Here is a 16755-nt window from a genome sequence, read left to right as displayed (position 1 = left end):
ATAAAGATGTGCTGAGATTATTCGCTGCAGGGTGAAGACTGCATGTTAATGGCAAAGTTCAAGCCTTTGCGCAAAATAACAAGACGACACCGCGGGCGAGATGGTTGTCATGCAAATAATGATTATTATTATTCAGGTCCAGCCAATAGTGATACTGGCTGTTCCAGTGAAGTTATTCCTTTGGTTCAATATTAATAGACTCGAATGACGAAGCATTTAGGAACCCTAGTGTGTCTGCATTGCGAGTATTACATGAATTTTGAACTGTGGTCTGCGCTATTAAATATTTGCTAGAATGCCTGAAATAAATATATTTTTGTTTGCCTTGCTCTCCCATGCCAACATTACGTGCAAACTTTATTGTTCTGACGACAGAAGTGGATCAAGAGTTTCTGGCAACAGCGCTGCACCATGAATTCGCAAAACTGGATGCAAAGGTATATCAAAATTCATAATTCTAATGTTACACGCGCAAGTCCATGCACTCTCTGTTTAACTATAAACAATGCAGGTGTCAACATAATAGTAAAGATCGTATACATTCCAGGTCTCCTTCTTTCTATAATATACTCTCTAACAATCTCTTTAAACCATATACCCATCTAAATCTTTGCCCTATATAAAACTTCTACAATTATGTGCGTATGATATCTGGTATAATATTGTGCCTGTCTATCCCTATCTATCTATCTATCTCAGGATATATATAATATATATATATATATATATATATATATATATATATATATATATATATATAAAGTCACAACAGAGGAATGCAGGGAATGCATTAATAGCCAATCTTGATTTAATGAATAATCCGAATTTTCGAGGAACCTTCCTCTTCTTCAGGGATGACAGTGCGAATATTCACAATGATTATTAAATACATAAATAAATTAATTAATTAATTAAATAAACATTTATGTATTCATTTATCTATCTATTCATTTATTTCATATGGCCTTTCTAAAATACTCTCTATATTTATCTAATCTATAATTTATCTATCCATAACTCCTCTATCTATATTATGTTGTCTGCACATCTATCTGTCTATATCCAGCTTGTGTCACCTTATGAAATAATTGATTTCTCCAAAACAAACAATCTACCCAGAGTGAAACATCTCCAAACCACATGCACCCGTACTCTTTTCTCGCCCCTTACCCATCTAGCTTGAATCAACGTTATTCTCCATATGATATGGCCTATAGTTTCTTTCCGTCTACGAGCGTATATGTTTCTGTCCAAGCAATTTGATCCCTGCAGCTGTTGTCAATCTCGAGAAGATTTTACTTTCTTTGTACACACCCATTTTTTTTTTTAAATGTGTATGTACGTATAATTAAATTGGCGCGTGACGGGGGCAAGGGGGTATTTTGGTTCCCCCGCCTCGATGGGAAGAATCTCCGGGCAGAGAGAAACATGCGTTTTGTTGTTGTGATTTTTTTCCCATTACAACATATTGTTGTTTTTTTAATCTTCTGTTGATGTTGTTGTTGTTTCCTTTTATAGAGCCAAAAAGTGGCGCTGGTGGGAGGCTTCAGTCCCAGCCCCTCCGCCATGCATTCTGCGGTCCCTGCATCCGACTGCATGCATGCTGAGTGATGCACAAAAAATAAATGCTGTTTTTGTATTTTTTTTTTTATTAGCAATGCGTGAGAACAGCAAACCTTCGGGTATATAAGTATCCTCGGATGTTCGTATGCTCCTCATGATATGTTAATGCTCTTGTTTGACTTTACGGTCATTTAATTGATTATACATGTAATTATAAGCGCTTTGTTTCTTTGTCAGGTGTTTGCAATCCAATCAAGAGCAGAAGACCTGGAGGGCTGAGCCTGAACACGGAATGACATGGCGCAGGGGATGGGGTGGGTACATGGGTGAGGGGGTCTACGCGGAGATACGTATTGGTCATACTTCATGCTACTGAAGGACAAAAATGAAGAAAAATGAGCAGAACAGTAAAAAAAAAAAAAAAAAAAAAAAAAAAAAAAAAAAACAACCAAAAAACAGCAAAATAATATAACAGAACAAAACAAAACAGGCATTTGCAATTTTGTATTTCACGATCGAGAATATAGGCCCTATTTCGCAGGGACATAATTATTATAGGCCTAGGCTATAGGTTACCCCGGGAAACTCATAGTCCAGCGGATATAGAAAAAATCATGCACTTAATGGTAAAAGCACCATATTTGGTACACATATACATGATGCCAATACAAGTCATTTCTGATATGGAAGCCACTCTGATTCTCCCTTTGGCGGCCGTGGCGGCCATTTTTCAAAATGGCCGCCATGTGATATAGCAATGCTGTGTATTTTGGAAACTATAAGTCCGATTGTCGTAATTCTTTTACAAAAGTATAGGATTTGAGGGTCAAGGATTCCAATAAAATAATTTTTGAGAGGATAAAACCATGGCTAACCTACTTATTGGCGGCCATTTTGAAAAAATATGGCCACCATGCTAGATATAACATATCCTTAAAACGTATGGACAAAGGGTCATGACTCTGGTACCAACTTATATGTTTTTGGGTAAAGGATTCTGATAAATTCAACTGTAAGTGAATGAATCGTTTCATCCTACGTTTTGGCGGCCATTTTAATAAATATGGCTGCCATACAACAAATGATGAATATTGTATATCTTCGAACTCAAAAGATATATAATCACGATTCAAGTGTAAAAGTATAGATTTGGGGTGAAGGTTTTCAATATAATAATGTTTTAGCAAAGTGAATAGGTTCATCACATCCTTTGTTTTGGCGGCCATTTGATAAATAGCGTACGAGTGTTATGAAAGCGGGATGCCCATTGTGGATTGATTCTGGTGTAAACGTTTGTTTTAGGGGTCAACAATTACTTGTTCACTCATTTTTAGTATTCTAATGTGGGACATCTGGGCATAGTTAACTTTGTAATCATTTTGGAAAATATGCTCAACTTCCTTTGTAGGATTTCTGTGTGTACAGTGTATGTGAAAAACATGATCTTCACAATTTCGTGTCTGAAATATTAATCAAGATTATAATTTCTAGAAATATAGACTCTCGCTTTCTCTGGTCCCTGGACTATGGAATGAAAATCATAGTTTCCAACCAATTATTTAGTACATCTGTTTTCTTTGGAAGAATGACACAAAGTGTGAGAAAACTTCTAAAACTTCTTGGGTCATTTACATCAAATGTAAACACACTTATGTATGTCTATAAAATCCATGATTGACCAGGCTGTTCTGATACTTATAACTACACTGAATCTTGTACATCAAACGATAAAGTAAATAGTGGCAGTGGGCAGGTCCTTCTGGTCCTGTACGGTTGGAAAGACGTCCCCGCCGTCCATGAGTCTCCTGCTTCCTTGCGGGCAGTTTTTTGGTTAATCAAAGGCTAGGGAGTAAATCTTATGCAAATCCGGAGCGTAACCCCTAGGGCGGTTAGGTGTTGGTTCATCATCTCTCCGGCAAATATAATTAGGTATTGTACAATACATCTTTATAGGTTTACATCTAATTGTCATTTGCAGCTCTACATGAGTCTACTAGCAAAATATGAACTACAAGAAAAATTATGCTAATTTATGAATTTATGGAAAACCTCAAAGAAATACGAATTTTTAGGTTCATAATTATAGGAAGACAAAACTGCAAAATAAAATATTCAGTAAATCGATCTTACTTATACCGGCACCAGTAGAAATACTGAAGACGTTCTCTAAAGCGCACCTGCATCTATATATGCATTCACGTTCATCATCGCTCTGCAATGGATGATCAGGAACAAGAATTGTTTTGGATTGTCAGAGCTAATTCGATTCCTTCATATGATTCCTTATAATTTTGTGTAACAGTTTTGACAAGGTCATACTATGAAATAATGAACAAGAACTGAAAACAAACTTTATAAATCAGTAGGTCTTATAAGACTGCAATAACATGGGCGTCACCAGGGGAGGTGCGTTGGGTGCGAACGCACCCCCCTTCAGACCAAAAAAAAAAAAAAAAAAAAAAAAAAATCAGTCTGCAAGCGACCTCAACGCCGGACGCTAAATAATTTTCTTGTTTTTTATTTCTTTTTATTATTTTCTTTTTATTTTACATCAGGGACAAGAAATTCGTGGGGAAAAAAACGCACCCTGGGCTCTGGCAGCACTGATTTAATCTTGCAGTGTTCACTATTTATCGACCGTACAGTATAGGCCCTACATTATTATCGTACGGTACGGAGCACGTTCACGTTTGCGTGTACGTGTACGTGTGCTGCAAGATGTAGTGTCTACGTACTGCACTTTACAGTATATTTCTGACCAATCCAAATTGAAAATGCGAAACCAAGTGCGAGCCTTAGCCTTAAAAAATATTGTTGGAGGGGCAAGCATATTATAATTTTGCCTCCCCCCTCCCCCAATGTGATATAGAATGTATTGCGCCTTTGTACCTAACGCTTCGCTATCAAAGCTAGATCCTTGATTTTGCAGTTGTGCTTTACATATAAGTCTTACATTAAAATGCCTTGCATTTCCAATAATAAGACTTGACCTGGCCTATTTCGTTAATTTTCCATGTATATAAAACACACAAACAAACACACACACACACAAACACAAACAATTAGGGGATGCTCTGAAGTGCAGTTTTGGACATCCTTCCCCCGCTTGGTCACTTCGACGCCCTCTCGCAGCTGGTCATACCTCCCCTAATCATGAACATAAACCGACACCCTTGACTGCCAGTGGCGGTTCCAGAGGGGACGCACCGGGCGCCACCCCCCTCCCTCTTAATTTCCAAAGTGAAAAAATATAGCTACACTGTAAAAACATCGGTGTTAGATTTGACACCACGGGTGTTAAATCTAACACCGATCAAACTTCAATAAAGGACCACACCCACAGGTGTTGAAAATGCACTGTGATGGTGTTGAAAAGTGTTCACCTGACACTTCGTGGTGTTAATTTGACACTGTACCTGGTGTTATTTTGACACTGTACTGGTGTTAATTAAAAAATGACACCACATGGTGTTGATTTGATATTTGTTGGTGTTAATATCAATGGTTTAACACCCGTCCAGCTTCAATAAGAGACCACACCAGCTGGTGTTACTTTGGTGTAAATTTATTTTCACATTTTTTCAAAAATCTAGTATTTTAATGTAAAATTCTTGATCGTCTTGTTTAAATTAAAAATCAACAAGAAGTGCAGTTACTAAGAAACTCTTCAAAAAACAGTTTAAAATTTGGAAATGACACCCGGAGGTGTTAATTTAACACCATAAATGAGCACCGAAAATTAAACACCAGCTCGGTGTTCACTATTTAACACCGGACTTTTTGCAGTGTACAAACGGCAGTTTTTGGACTGTAAAATGTCAAGCTCGCTTGCTCCGCTAGCTCTCTCGCATTTAATCGCCATGCCATTCTAATGATGTTACTGCCAGTAATTGCCAGCAGTTGCGCCCCGCCTTAATTTCCAAAGCGAAAAAATACAGCTACAAACGGCAAGTTGTTTTTTTTTTTTTTGGACTATAAAATGTCAAAATTTTCTAGCTCGCTCGCTCCGCAAGCTCGCATTTAATCAATATACAATTCTCCTGATATTGATGCCAGTAATTGCCAGCAGTTGCGCCTGGTACGCCCCCTCCCCCACCCCCCCCCCTTAATTTCAATAGCGAAAAGATATAGCTAAACGCAGTTTTTGGACTGTAAAATGTCAAAATTTTCAAGCTCGCTCGCTTCGCTCGCTCGCATATAATTGTTATGCAATTCTCCTGATGTTGCTGCCAGTAATTGCCTCGCTTCGCTCCCTCGCCGAGGATCTCACACCGTCACATAATGTACCTTCGCATGTTATAATCATAGCACCTCACAGTGACATTCAATTCCCTAGAATTTTGATTTAAAATGCCCAATAAACGCGACTATTATACTCTGTTTTTACAAAAAGTCCCTACCGTGGTAGGGGGTATCCCCCCCCCCCCTCCCACACTCTCCCCCATTCGGTCGCTTCGCTCCCTCGCCGAGGATCTCACACCGTCACTACCCCAGTATCATAGTCCTTTACAGTTATTTTCCACTATGTTTAACTTAAGCTTATGAATACATGCCACTAACAATGTATGTAATTATACATGTATAATAATATGTACAGTGTATTATGTAAATGTACATGATGATACAGGCACCAATCAATCAAATTAAAAAAAAAAAGAATCTCGCAAGTACATTTAGAGTCAAATCGCACCCCCCTTGAAAAAAAGCTGGTGACGCCCCTGAATAATCATGTCTTTGTGGCTGGAAACTATGACAGTACACTAATTGTACTCTCCTGTCTATGCATCCAAAATTGGGGGGGGGGGGGGGGGGAGTCTTTTATTCCATTCTCACCATTTCATTCTACCTTTGATATTCAACATAATTATCTTTAGTATTCCAGGTATGCAACAATTGTACTTTTTAATATGCGACGTTCAATACCTACTTGAATAGTGAATGTGATAGAGGTATGGTCAATCAACAACAATCGATGAACAATGAAGAACTAAACGCCGCAACGACATCGGAGGTTCATTTACCAATAATAGGTGAACGATTCTTGTCAATGGGACAAGACATATGGCAAGTGAGGGTATAATACATACAGGGTGGCCCCTCAGAAAATGGAAACGGATATTTTTCCAAAACCAAAACGAAATTGTCCAATTTGGTTGAATACTTTTCTTTCTAGACATGTTTTTGTTAATCATTAATTTCTTACTTTATTTTATCAAAGCTCAGCAACGGAGACTACTCAACAATTGAAGGTCAATTTTCGACAATAATCCTATTCAAGCATTCCACATTGTGATGTGCGGCCTCAATTCTTTGTTAGTCTCCCAAGTGGTTTTTGTTCGATGCTGAAATTTGTTGAATTGAGCTGAGAAATTTACGCTCGACCCGCCTTTACAAAAACATCTGTAGAATGAAAACTACTCAACCAAATCGGATGATTTTGGTGTCATTCTTCTTCTAGATAAATTCTCTACAACTGTATGTCATTCATTTTGGCATCAAAGTAATGCAAATGTGCAGATATTTGCGAAAACTCGCGTTTCCGTTAATTCTAGGCCACACTGTATATAATGTGTGTGTGTGTGTGTGTGTGTGTGTGTGTGTGTGCATACTCTATGTAGTGCGGCAGTCATACTTATCAAAATGGACATGAAAACGAAATGTGTTAGTTCTATTCATCAACAAATGCTTGTTTAAAATCATTGACTAATGACCCCAATTAGTTTCAAAGACGTACAGTATAGTATATATTGCGGTGGCCATATTTTAAAATGGCAGCCAAAACATAGGATGTGATGGTTGTATACACGAAAAGATGTATCCATTTAAGTAATTGAACCTCAAAAACATATTTTTGTACCAGAATAATGAAGATGCATCCATTGGTTTTAAAGATATATGAATAGAAGATAGAGCGGCAGCCATGTTTAACTGGAGGGAGGCCATATTTATTAAATGGCCGCCAAAACCAAGGATGTGATGAACCTATTCACTTTGCTAAAACATCATTATATTGAAAACCTTCACCCCAAATCTATACTTTTACACTTGAATCGTGATTATATATTCATTGAGTTCGAAGATATACAATATTCATTATCCGTTGTATGGCAGCCATATTTATTAAAATGGCCGCCAAAACGTAGGATGAAACGATTCATACTCACTTACAGTTGAATTTATCGGAGTCCTTGACGCCAAAAAACATATAAGTTGGTATCAGAGTCATGACCCTATGTCCATACGTTTTAAGGGTATGTTATATCTAGCATGGGTGCCATAGTTTTTCAAAATGGCCGCCAATAAGTAGGTTGCCATGGTTTTATCCTCTCAAAAATTATTTTATTGGAATCCTTGACCCTCAAAACCTATACTTTGGTACAAGAATTACGACAATCGGACTTATAGTTTCCAGAATACACAGCATTGCTATATCACATGGCGGCCATTTTGAAAAATGGCCGCCACGGCCGCCACAGGCAGAATCAGAGTGGCTTCCATATCAGGAATGACTTGTATTGGCATCATATACATGTGTACCAAATATGGTGCTTTTACCATAATGTGCATGATTCACCCTATATGTGCCCTATATCCGCTAGACTATCAGGCCTATACGATTACTAGTAGGTCCTACCTCGATCGGTTTCTGCTTCATCATGCAGTGTATAATTTTGTACAGTTTCAATCATTATGATTATCTGTCGATCCAACGCATAAAAGAAGAATAATTATGTTGAATAATGTTTTGCACAAATAAAAAAAAAATAAAACAAAAACAAAAACAAAACAGGAAAACGGCAGAGAGTGGTGTTTACACCGCTTGTCAGCAGAAAAGATTTTGCTTTCGTGTTTATTTTATTTTGTTTTGTTTGTCATTCCGATATTCATTTGTTTTGTTTTGGTTGTTTTTTTATATATTCTACTCCGAGCAAGTGTAGGATCTTTTACAGTACTTAGTACATGTAATTTGATATACAAGGTCTTGTGGGTCTTGTACGCAGGCTAGACAGGAGAACGCGTGTGTATCATCGAATTTTTGAACGTGTTGCTCAATGAAGTACGGTGTAGCTGCCCATGCGATAAATTACCAGTTGACAAACGGGACGTAGTTGGAATCGGTCAGATATTTATTCTCAACGGTCGTACCCGTGAAACTGTAAAGAAAATTGTATAAGTAAAATATACAACAATAAGATCTAATTCAGTTTCACAAATTACAATAAAATTGCTTTGTCATTCATATATGTCTAATGAATGTTTTACACTAAAATTATGCATTTATACAATAATCACTAAAATTATATACATCTATAGATCACAGTGCTTTCAATCTCACATTTGCTAAAGAGTAACATCAATACTAATTCGATCACTCTTCACAATATATTCATTGTTAAATCTTAACCTCTATGTACAAACATATAAAATACTATAATCATAAGAATCACATATATATTATATATAAGACTTAATACAATCATATTTAAATTGCTTACCTCTTTGGTGAACATTATATCACATATAAGCAGCTTGTTTATGGTTCGTTGACTTTGATTCCTTTTCCTTTAAAGATTTCGTTGCTGAATGTACCTTCGATGTTTTCTGTAGTAGCTACAGATGTGAAACTGATCTGAGCGTATAAAATCATTCTACTATTTGGTTACCATTACAAGATCAAAGGAAAGCGCCTGCGCGCATACAATAATCAAAGCATACCGCCTAGCGTATTCTAGGGCAATACGCGCATCTAACAATACCGCCAGGGAGAGTAAACTGTTACTATGGCAGCAACCTGGGGACTGCTGCCACACTCCCACCCAAAATCATCTATGATTTTATTTCACATTAATCACTTTATTATACATTTAATTTTGTGTAAACAAAGGTTTGATACCAAACCAATAGCGAAGTATATTACAATAATAATCAATATGCCACAGCAAAGTACTGTGAAAACCTTCAAAAAATATAACATAGTCAGTAACTATTCTGAGCTTTTGATGAGAACGATCAGTTTGTGAACAGGTCGTTCAATTACACTTCTTTTGTGGAGTGGTTTGCCTTGCTCGTCTAGATCTGGAGTTGCCATGAGGAGAGTCGCTCTTCGAACCAAACCATCATCACTGGAGATGGTCTCAATGACCTTGGCAATTCTCCAGTCCGTTCTGCAGAGACTCTCGTTTTGCAAGATGACAATGTCGTTTGCTTCAATGTTTGGCTGTGGCTGTGACGAAGTCTTTCTTGCTTGTAGGGTGTGAAGATACTCTTTCTTCCAGCGTGCCCAAAAGAGGTTGACTAAGTGTTGGACACGCCTCCACCTCTTTCGGAGATAGAGATCTTCTTTCACGAATTGTCCTGGAGGGGGTAATACGAGACCTGATTTCATTGTCAGGACATGATTGGGAGTCAATGGGAGTGGGCCGTCTGGACACTCCAGATCTTCGACGGTCAGAGGTCTACTGTTGATGATTGCCATCGCTTCATACAGGAACGTTCGCAGAGAAGAAGTTGAGAGTAGAGTGCCCGACGGATCAAGTATACCATTCAGGACGTTCCTGACATTCCTGATTTGCCGCTCCCAGACTCCTCCCATATGGCTCGAAGCCGGCGGGTTCATCCTGAACTCACAGTTGATCTTCAGTAACTGGGTAGCTATTTGATTTTCATCCAGTTCAGAAAGGCCCTTTTTTAGTTCGTGCTTTGCACCCATGAAATTTGATCCTTGGTCACAACGAATGAGGCGAACGTTTCCTCGGATTGCAATGAAACATCTCAAACTATTGAGGAATGCGTCAGTAGACATGTCATCTAGCACTTCTATGTGTACAGCCCTCATTGACATGCAGGTAAGAATGAGTCCATATCGCTTCAACTCCTTTCTCCCTTCCTTGATGGTGAAGGGACCAAAACAGTCGAGTCCACAGTATGTGAAAGGAGGTGAAGGTTCTACTCTGTCTTGTGGTAGATTGGCTTTCATCTGTCCTCTTGGCTTGCCTCGGAATCTGATGCAGTGAACACACTTGCTGATAAGAGAAGAGACAATGCGTCTGCAACCAGTGATCCAATAACCACCAGAGCGAATAGCATTGATGGTTAGATTCCTTCCTTGATGTGCCGTTCTTCGATGGTAGTGTAAGGCGACAAGTTTAGAGAGGTGGCTATCCTTTGGTAGGATGACGGGATGTTTTTCACCATACATCATTTCTGCCTTCTTCAACCGACCTCCCACCCGTAGCAGATCGTGGTCATCTAGGAACGGGTCAAGCTGTCTCAGTGAGTTGGACTTCGAAGTGGCTAGGGAATCTGATTTGTCGAGTTGCTTTCTTTCTTCACGAAAGGCTTCCTTCTGGATTGCGCAGATGAGATTCCTCTCTGCTACTTGTTTGGCTTCGACTTCGTCAATGTTCAGACCCTTTTTCCTGTAAGAGCACTTTACTATTACTGCCACTGCCTTCAGTGCATTTTCAAGGCTGGAGAACCGAGTCAGCCTTTCTTCGAAGGACGTGAAAGTCTTTGCTTGTGTTGCGTGAACAGTGGCAGATTTCACTTCAACATCATCCGGAGAGACTTCTGCAGTAACATCTTGAGGAGGAATCTCATTCTCCCAAAGAAACTTGGGTCCTGTGAGCCAGTTTGATGCCAGCATTTCTTCTGTCGTCAATCCTCTAGATGCATGATCTGCAGGATTTTCTGCGCTGGCTACATAGTTCCATTGTTCTGGACGCGAGGTCTGACGGATGCGTTCGACGCGATTGGCAACGTACATGTGGAATCGCTTTGTCTCGTTGTGTATGTAGCCAAGAACAACTTGTGAGTCGGTCCAGAAGTGGTGTGTGGCAGAACTATAATCGAGTTCATTGTCCAGGATATTGGCAATTTTCACTGAACAAGTAGCTGCTTGGAGTTCTAGTCTTGGGATTGTTGTTGGCTTGAGAGGACATACTCGTGCCTTTGCCATAACCAAGGAGCAATGGACGCGACCGCTTTCATTCTTTAGACGCACGTAGGAACACTGACCATATCCTGTCAATGATGCATCTGAGAAGTGGTGCAGCTGAACTTCCTTGGGAGTTCCAAAGTCTTGTGGTTGGAAGCAACGGGGGATTTTCACTTTGTCGAGTTTCAACATCTCCTGTCTCCACTTTTCCCATCGTGGACGGAGCTCGTCAGGAACAGGATGATCCCAGTCCATCTTGCTTCTACACATCTCCTGGAGAATCTGTCTCCCAACTAGAACCAAGGGTGCAATCAAACCGAGAGGATCGTAGACGGAGGCAACTGTTGCAAGAATCCCACGTCTTGTCAAGGGACGGTCTTTGAGGGTAAGTCTGAAACAGAACTCATCAGAGTCGATGCACCAGTGTAGGCCGAGTGCTCGTTCAATGGGCGTAGCGTCTTGCTGGCCGAGTTCAAGACTAGTCTTGGCAACAGCAGCACGTTCAGACTCAGGGATACTGCTTGTGACTTCTGGACTGTTGCTAACAAACTTGTGCAAACGCAAGTTACCTTTGGCACACATGCTCACTGTCTTCTGAATGAGGTCAATGGCTTCTGCTTCAGAAGATTCACACTTTAGACCGTCATCGACGTAGAAGTTTCTTGTAAGAAAGTCAGCAGTTTCCATGCTGAGCTCCTTATGGTCCTTCGCGATTTGCTTTAGTCCAAAGTTGGCACATCCTGGGGAGGAAGTGGCGCCGAAGAGATGGACCTTCATTCGATAGTCCACTGGAGTCTTGGAAAGATCTCCATCTTCCCACCACAAGAAACGAAGGTAGTTCTGATGCTGTCTCATGACGCGGAACTGATGGTACATCTTTTCCACATCACACGTGAAAGCAATGGGTCCTTGGCGAAATCTACACAGGACTCCAATCAGAGGGTTGATGAGGTCGGGGCCCTGTAGGAGATGATCGTTTAGACTGGTTCCTTGGTAACGAGCACTGCAGTCGAAAACGACTCTCACTTTGTTCGGCTTCTTTGGGTGATATACCCCATGATGTGGTATGTACCACTTGTTCTCAACTGACAATTCTTCCGCAGGAACCTTTTCTGCATCACCTCGCTGAAGAATTTCGTTCATGAATGTCATGTAGTGTTCTTTGTACTGAGGTCGTTTCTGGAACTGACTTTTCAATCCCTTGAGTCGACTCATGGCAGCTTGTCGATTGTTTGGTAGAGTGGGTTCACCATTCTTGAAGGGGAGGGGCATTTCATAGTATCCATCATCCCTTTGGTTGATTCCATCTCTGACGATCTGCAGAAATTTCTTGTCATCCTGAGACATTGCATCTGTTCCTTCGATTTCATGAAAGTCCTTTTCCATCATCTGAAGGAAGTCTGCAGTCGTGACATCTTTTAGCTTTGTCTTGTAGACATACTTCACGTCTGATTGACTGTCAGTCAAAACAGGAGCTTCTACCTTCATGCTGACAGTACGATATGATTGCCCGAATGCATCAAAATTGTCTGTAGAGTACGTATGAGAGCCACCAACAATGCTCCATCCTAATTCTGTTTCTACTGCGAAGGGCTCATCATTCTTTCCAGAGAAACAGTTCTTTGGGGCGAGAGCTCGAGCGCAATTGTATCCAATGAGCAGACCTACAGGGCAGTCTTGCTTTGGTGCGAGTTGGTCTGCGAGACAGTTTAGGTGAGGCCACTGGATTGCTGTCTCTGGTGTAGGGATATGAGCTTCATCAAGTGGAATTGAGTTCCTGGAGTATGCAGCAGGAAGTGGTATCTTTTCGGCCGACTTGAAACCACGAACTACAAGGTTCTCATATCTCCTACATGGAATATTCGTACAGTTGTCTGTCATAGTTGTCAACCTCAATGTAGCAGCATGTGATGGTACCTGCAGTTCTTCTCCAACACTATCTGCAATGAAGGTTGTGTCTGACATTGTGTCTAACAGAGCGTAGACCAGTATCTCTTTCTCGGGACTGTCCAGGCTTGACAGGTATACCGGCAGAACCATTGATGTGAGAGAAGCGTCTGTACCTGATATGGCTTTGTGGCAATTTGCTTCTTTTTCTTTGGGAGTCTCCTTGGCCTTGGTAGACTGCATTTCTTGTTTGTCCTTGTTTTCTTGTTTTCCTTCTGCAGTTGACTGTTTGAATGTGTCGTAGTGCATACAGGTTGGATGACGCTTACTGCATATTTTGCATTCACTCCTCTTTGGACATTGCTTCGACATATGGCCTTTGCTAAGACACCCATAGCACAGTCCTTCCTTCTTCACAAACTCTCTTTTCTGCTCCACTGGTTTCCTACTGAATTCCCGGCATTCTTCTAAGCCATGGTTCTGTCGTTCGCAGAAGATGCAGCTTTTCTTGGCCACATTTGGCTTGCTAGCTGTCGAATAAGTCATCCTTTGCTGCCGATTTGCAGGCTTCTTGTTTACTTCCTGTGTCTGACTGACGTGTTGGTTTCGGTCTTTTCCAGTCTTTGCAGTCTCATACGTCACGTAAGGATCGTTTGCGATGTCAGCTTCCTCTGTCAGAAACAAGACAAATTCTTCAAAGGATGGATATCGTCCACTGCTCTTCTTGAGCGTCGCTACTGTGCGATTCCACCTGTGTACGATGTAGTCAGGAAGTTTCGTGCAAATCTTGCCAATCTCTCGCATGTCGTTCAAGATCTGCAAGTCTTTGATTTCTGAAGAGGCCACCAGACATTGTCGCAGGAAGTCTGAGAGATTTTGGAGACCGTTGTGGTCCTTATTGGCGATTCTTGGCCATGCATCAAGTTTAGATCGAAAGGCTTCTGAAATCGTGAAGGGGTTACCAAAGCGTTTCTCAAGCACCGCCTTGGCCTGATCGAAGGCATTTTCTGATCTCAGCAAGAAGAAGCCACTGACAGCATCTCTAGCAGATCCTCCAAGGTATCTTCTGAGGTAGTGAATTCTTTCACCAGCTGGGATTCCTCGACACTCGATTAAAGTTGTGAAGGCTGACACCCAGTCAGGGTACTGTAGAGGATCACCCATGAATACAGGAGGCTCAGGAATAGGCAGTCTGGTAAGCGTCATTGCTCGAGCAAGCGCCTCGGTAAGAGCATCACTTTCCTTGGCATCTGAGCGATAGGAAGCTGGATAGAAGACTGGTGACTCAGGATTTAGGGCCTCTGTCTTCGACGACTTCTGGTTTGAAGGGAGTGGATGATCATCAGCTCTAGGAATGCTTTTCTCCCGTGACATTTCTTTCACGATTGTTGCACTTTTTTCCTTCTGAGATGATCCAACCAGCTGCTTAGATGATCTCACTGTGATGGAGGATGCAGTATCGTCCTCTTCATACACTCTCATCATTGCCTCTTGTGCCTTCAGTTGACCTTCTAGACATTCTTCCTCGAGTTCTCTGCGTAATTGCGCCATCTTAAAAGAAGCTTCCTTCCTACGAGCATCTTCTTCCAACTCAAGACGCTCTAACTCCTTCCGACGTTCGTTCTGACGCTTTTGTGCAGCAAGTTTCTCTTGCAGAGCTGCAGTCTCAGCTGCAACAACCAACCTCTTCGACGAGATTGTAGATGCTTTCGAGATCTTGGAACCAGTCGACTTCCTTGTGATAGATGGTTCCTTAGTATCGAATTGCTTCTTAGAAACAGTGGTTACGATTTTCGAAATCATATCAACAACAATTGGGGAGAGCTTGTCTAAATTCTTAGCTATCTCTTTATCCCTTTCCCCTAGAACTTCTTCTAACTCATCTGCTACTTGTTGCAGTGAACCGAATCTAGCAGAGATGTCAGATTTTCTTTCTGACAGGTCATCGCAGTTTACGGAAACTGAGGACAGCATTTTCTCAGAGTCCTTCAAGACTGTTAGCATGTCAAAATGTTCTGAATAGAACTGTTCTTCTAACTCTTCTACTTTGTTCTGTCTAGCCTTTTCTGTAAGTTTCTTTGTACGGGAAGAACGCCGCACATTTTTGGCAGACATGCTATCGATTGTTTCTTTCTTAGTGCTTGTATTTACGTTATCTTCAAGACCATCGGTAGTATTACTTTGATACTCTTCCATATTGACAGATAACACACTCTTTGCATTAACGTCAACAGTTCTATGAGATCGTTATTATACATCAACCATGTCAACAGTGTCTAATTTTCACTTACTTCGCTTCATTTCTAGGCAAAGAGAAAGAAAATGTTTTCTTTCGTAACACAGATTTGAAATATTGTACTATAGCGAATACAATTTTTCTTTACGAAGAGTAAATACACATCACATTCTGTCCAGATAGTATATCACGTGTATAACACTAAGGATATAGTTAATACGCGATATTCACTTCTGAATTCGAGTAAGTCTATATATATAGCTCTATATCTAGTTCAAATTATATAGCTCAATCACATTCACTGTTCTTACAAAGCTATATAGTCTAGTTACATATGATTTATGTCACGCACTCCTTTCTTGCTCTAGTTCTCTTCCTACAGAGCGAAATAAACTGTACTTTAATATCTAATACAACTTGTACGAGATTACAATATCAATACCACACGATCACGATGTATCCACAACCAGGAGACTGTTACAGAAGTCACGGATGAGGAATCGATGATGGGCTGAGCTGTCTTATAGTCTATATCAGCACTGGAAGTATCAGCATTCATGTATCGAAGTTCAAAGTTCAAGTTCAGTTCCGATGACACTTGTTCGAAGACCTCTACCACGAATTCAAGCCGTCAATCAGTTGCCTAATTCCCTGCGTTGCACCCGACTTTACGATGTGGTGAACGCCGATGGGACGAATGCGCTGGTTGACATCGAATGGCTCATCAGATTGGTATGACGATCATCGACTTGTCGTTGAACAGGAACGATGTTCAAAGAGTTTCACTGTAGCTGCCCATGCGATAAATTACCAGTTGACAAACGGGACGTAGTTGGAATCGGTCAGATATTTATTCTCAACGGTCGTACCCGTGAAACTGTAAAGAAAATTGTATAAGTAAAATATACAACAATAAGATCTAATTCAGTTTCACAAATTACAATAAAATTGCTTTGTCATTCATATATGTCTAATGAATGTTTTACACTAAAATTATGCATTTATACAATAATCACTAAAATTATATACATCTATAGATCACAGTGCTTTCAATCTCACATTTGCTAAAGAGTAACATCAATACTAATTCGATCACTCTTCACAATATATTCATTGTTAAATCTTAACCTCT

The 16755-nt window shown here is 40.3% G+C and overlaps 1 protein-coding gene across 1 annotated transcript; it reads right to left on the bottom strand.

Annotated features, from left to right (window-relative positions):
- Positions 1-9547: 9547 nt before the first annotated feature.
- LOC139742369 (uncharacterized) lies at positions 9548-15502 on the bottom strand. The gene has a single exon (XM_071652947.1). It carries the CDS (start codon positions 15500-15502, stop codon positions 9548-9550), a length of 5955 nt encoding a protein of 1984 aa, XP_071509048.1.
- Between the last annotated feature and the right edge of the window lie 1253 nt (positions 15503-16755).

Source organism: Diadema antillarum, unplaced genomic scaffold (assembly GCF_040938485.1).
Source record: "Diadema antillarum isolate AM-2024a unplaced genomic scaffold, OU_Dant_1.0 seq00000998_RagTag, whole genome shotgun sequence".
In the NCBI taxonomy this organism is placed as follows: Eukaryota; Metazoa; Echinodermata; class Echinoidea; order Diadematoida; family Diadematidae; genus Diadema; species Diadema antillarum.
Note: the sequence above shows the minus strand (reverse complement) of the source record. Positions and strands in the feature narration are given on the sequence as shown.

Bases quoted from the DNA above. Each gene is read 5' to 3' on its own strand.
- LOC139742369 (XM_071652947.1), bottom strand. From the start codon at position 15,502: ATGTCTGCCAAAAATGTGCGGCGTTCTTCCCGTACAAAGAAACTTACA.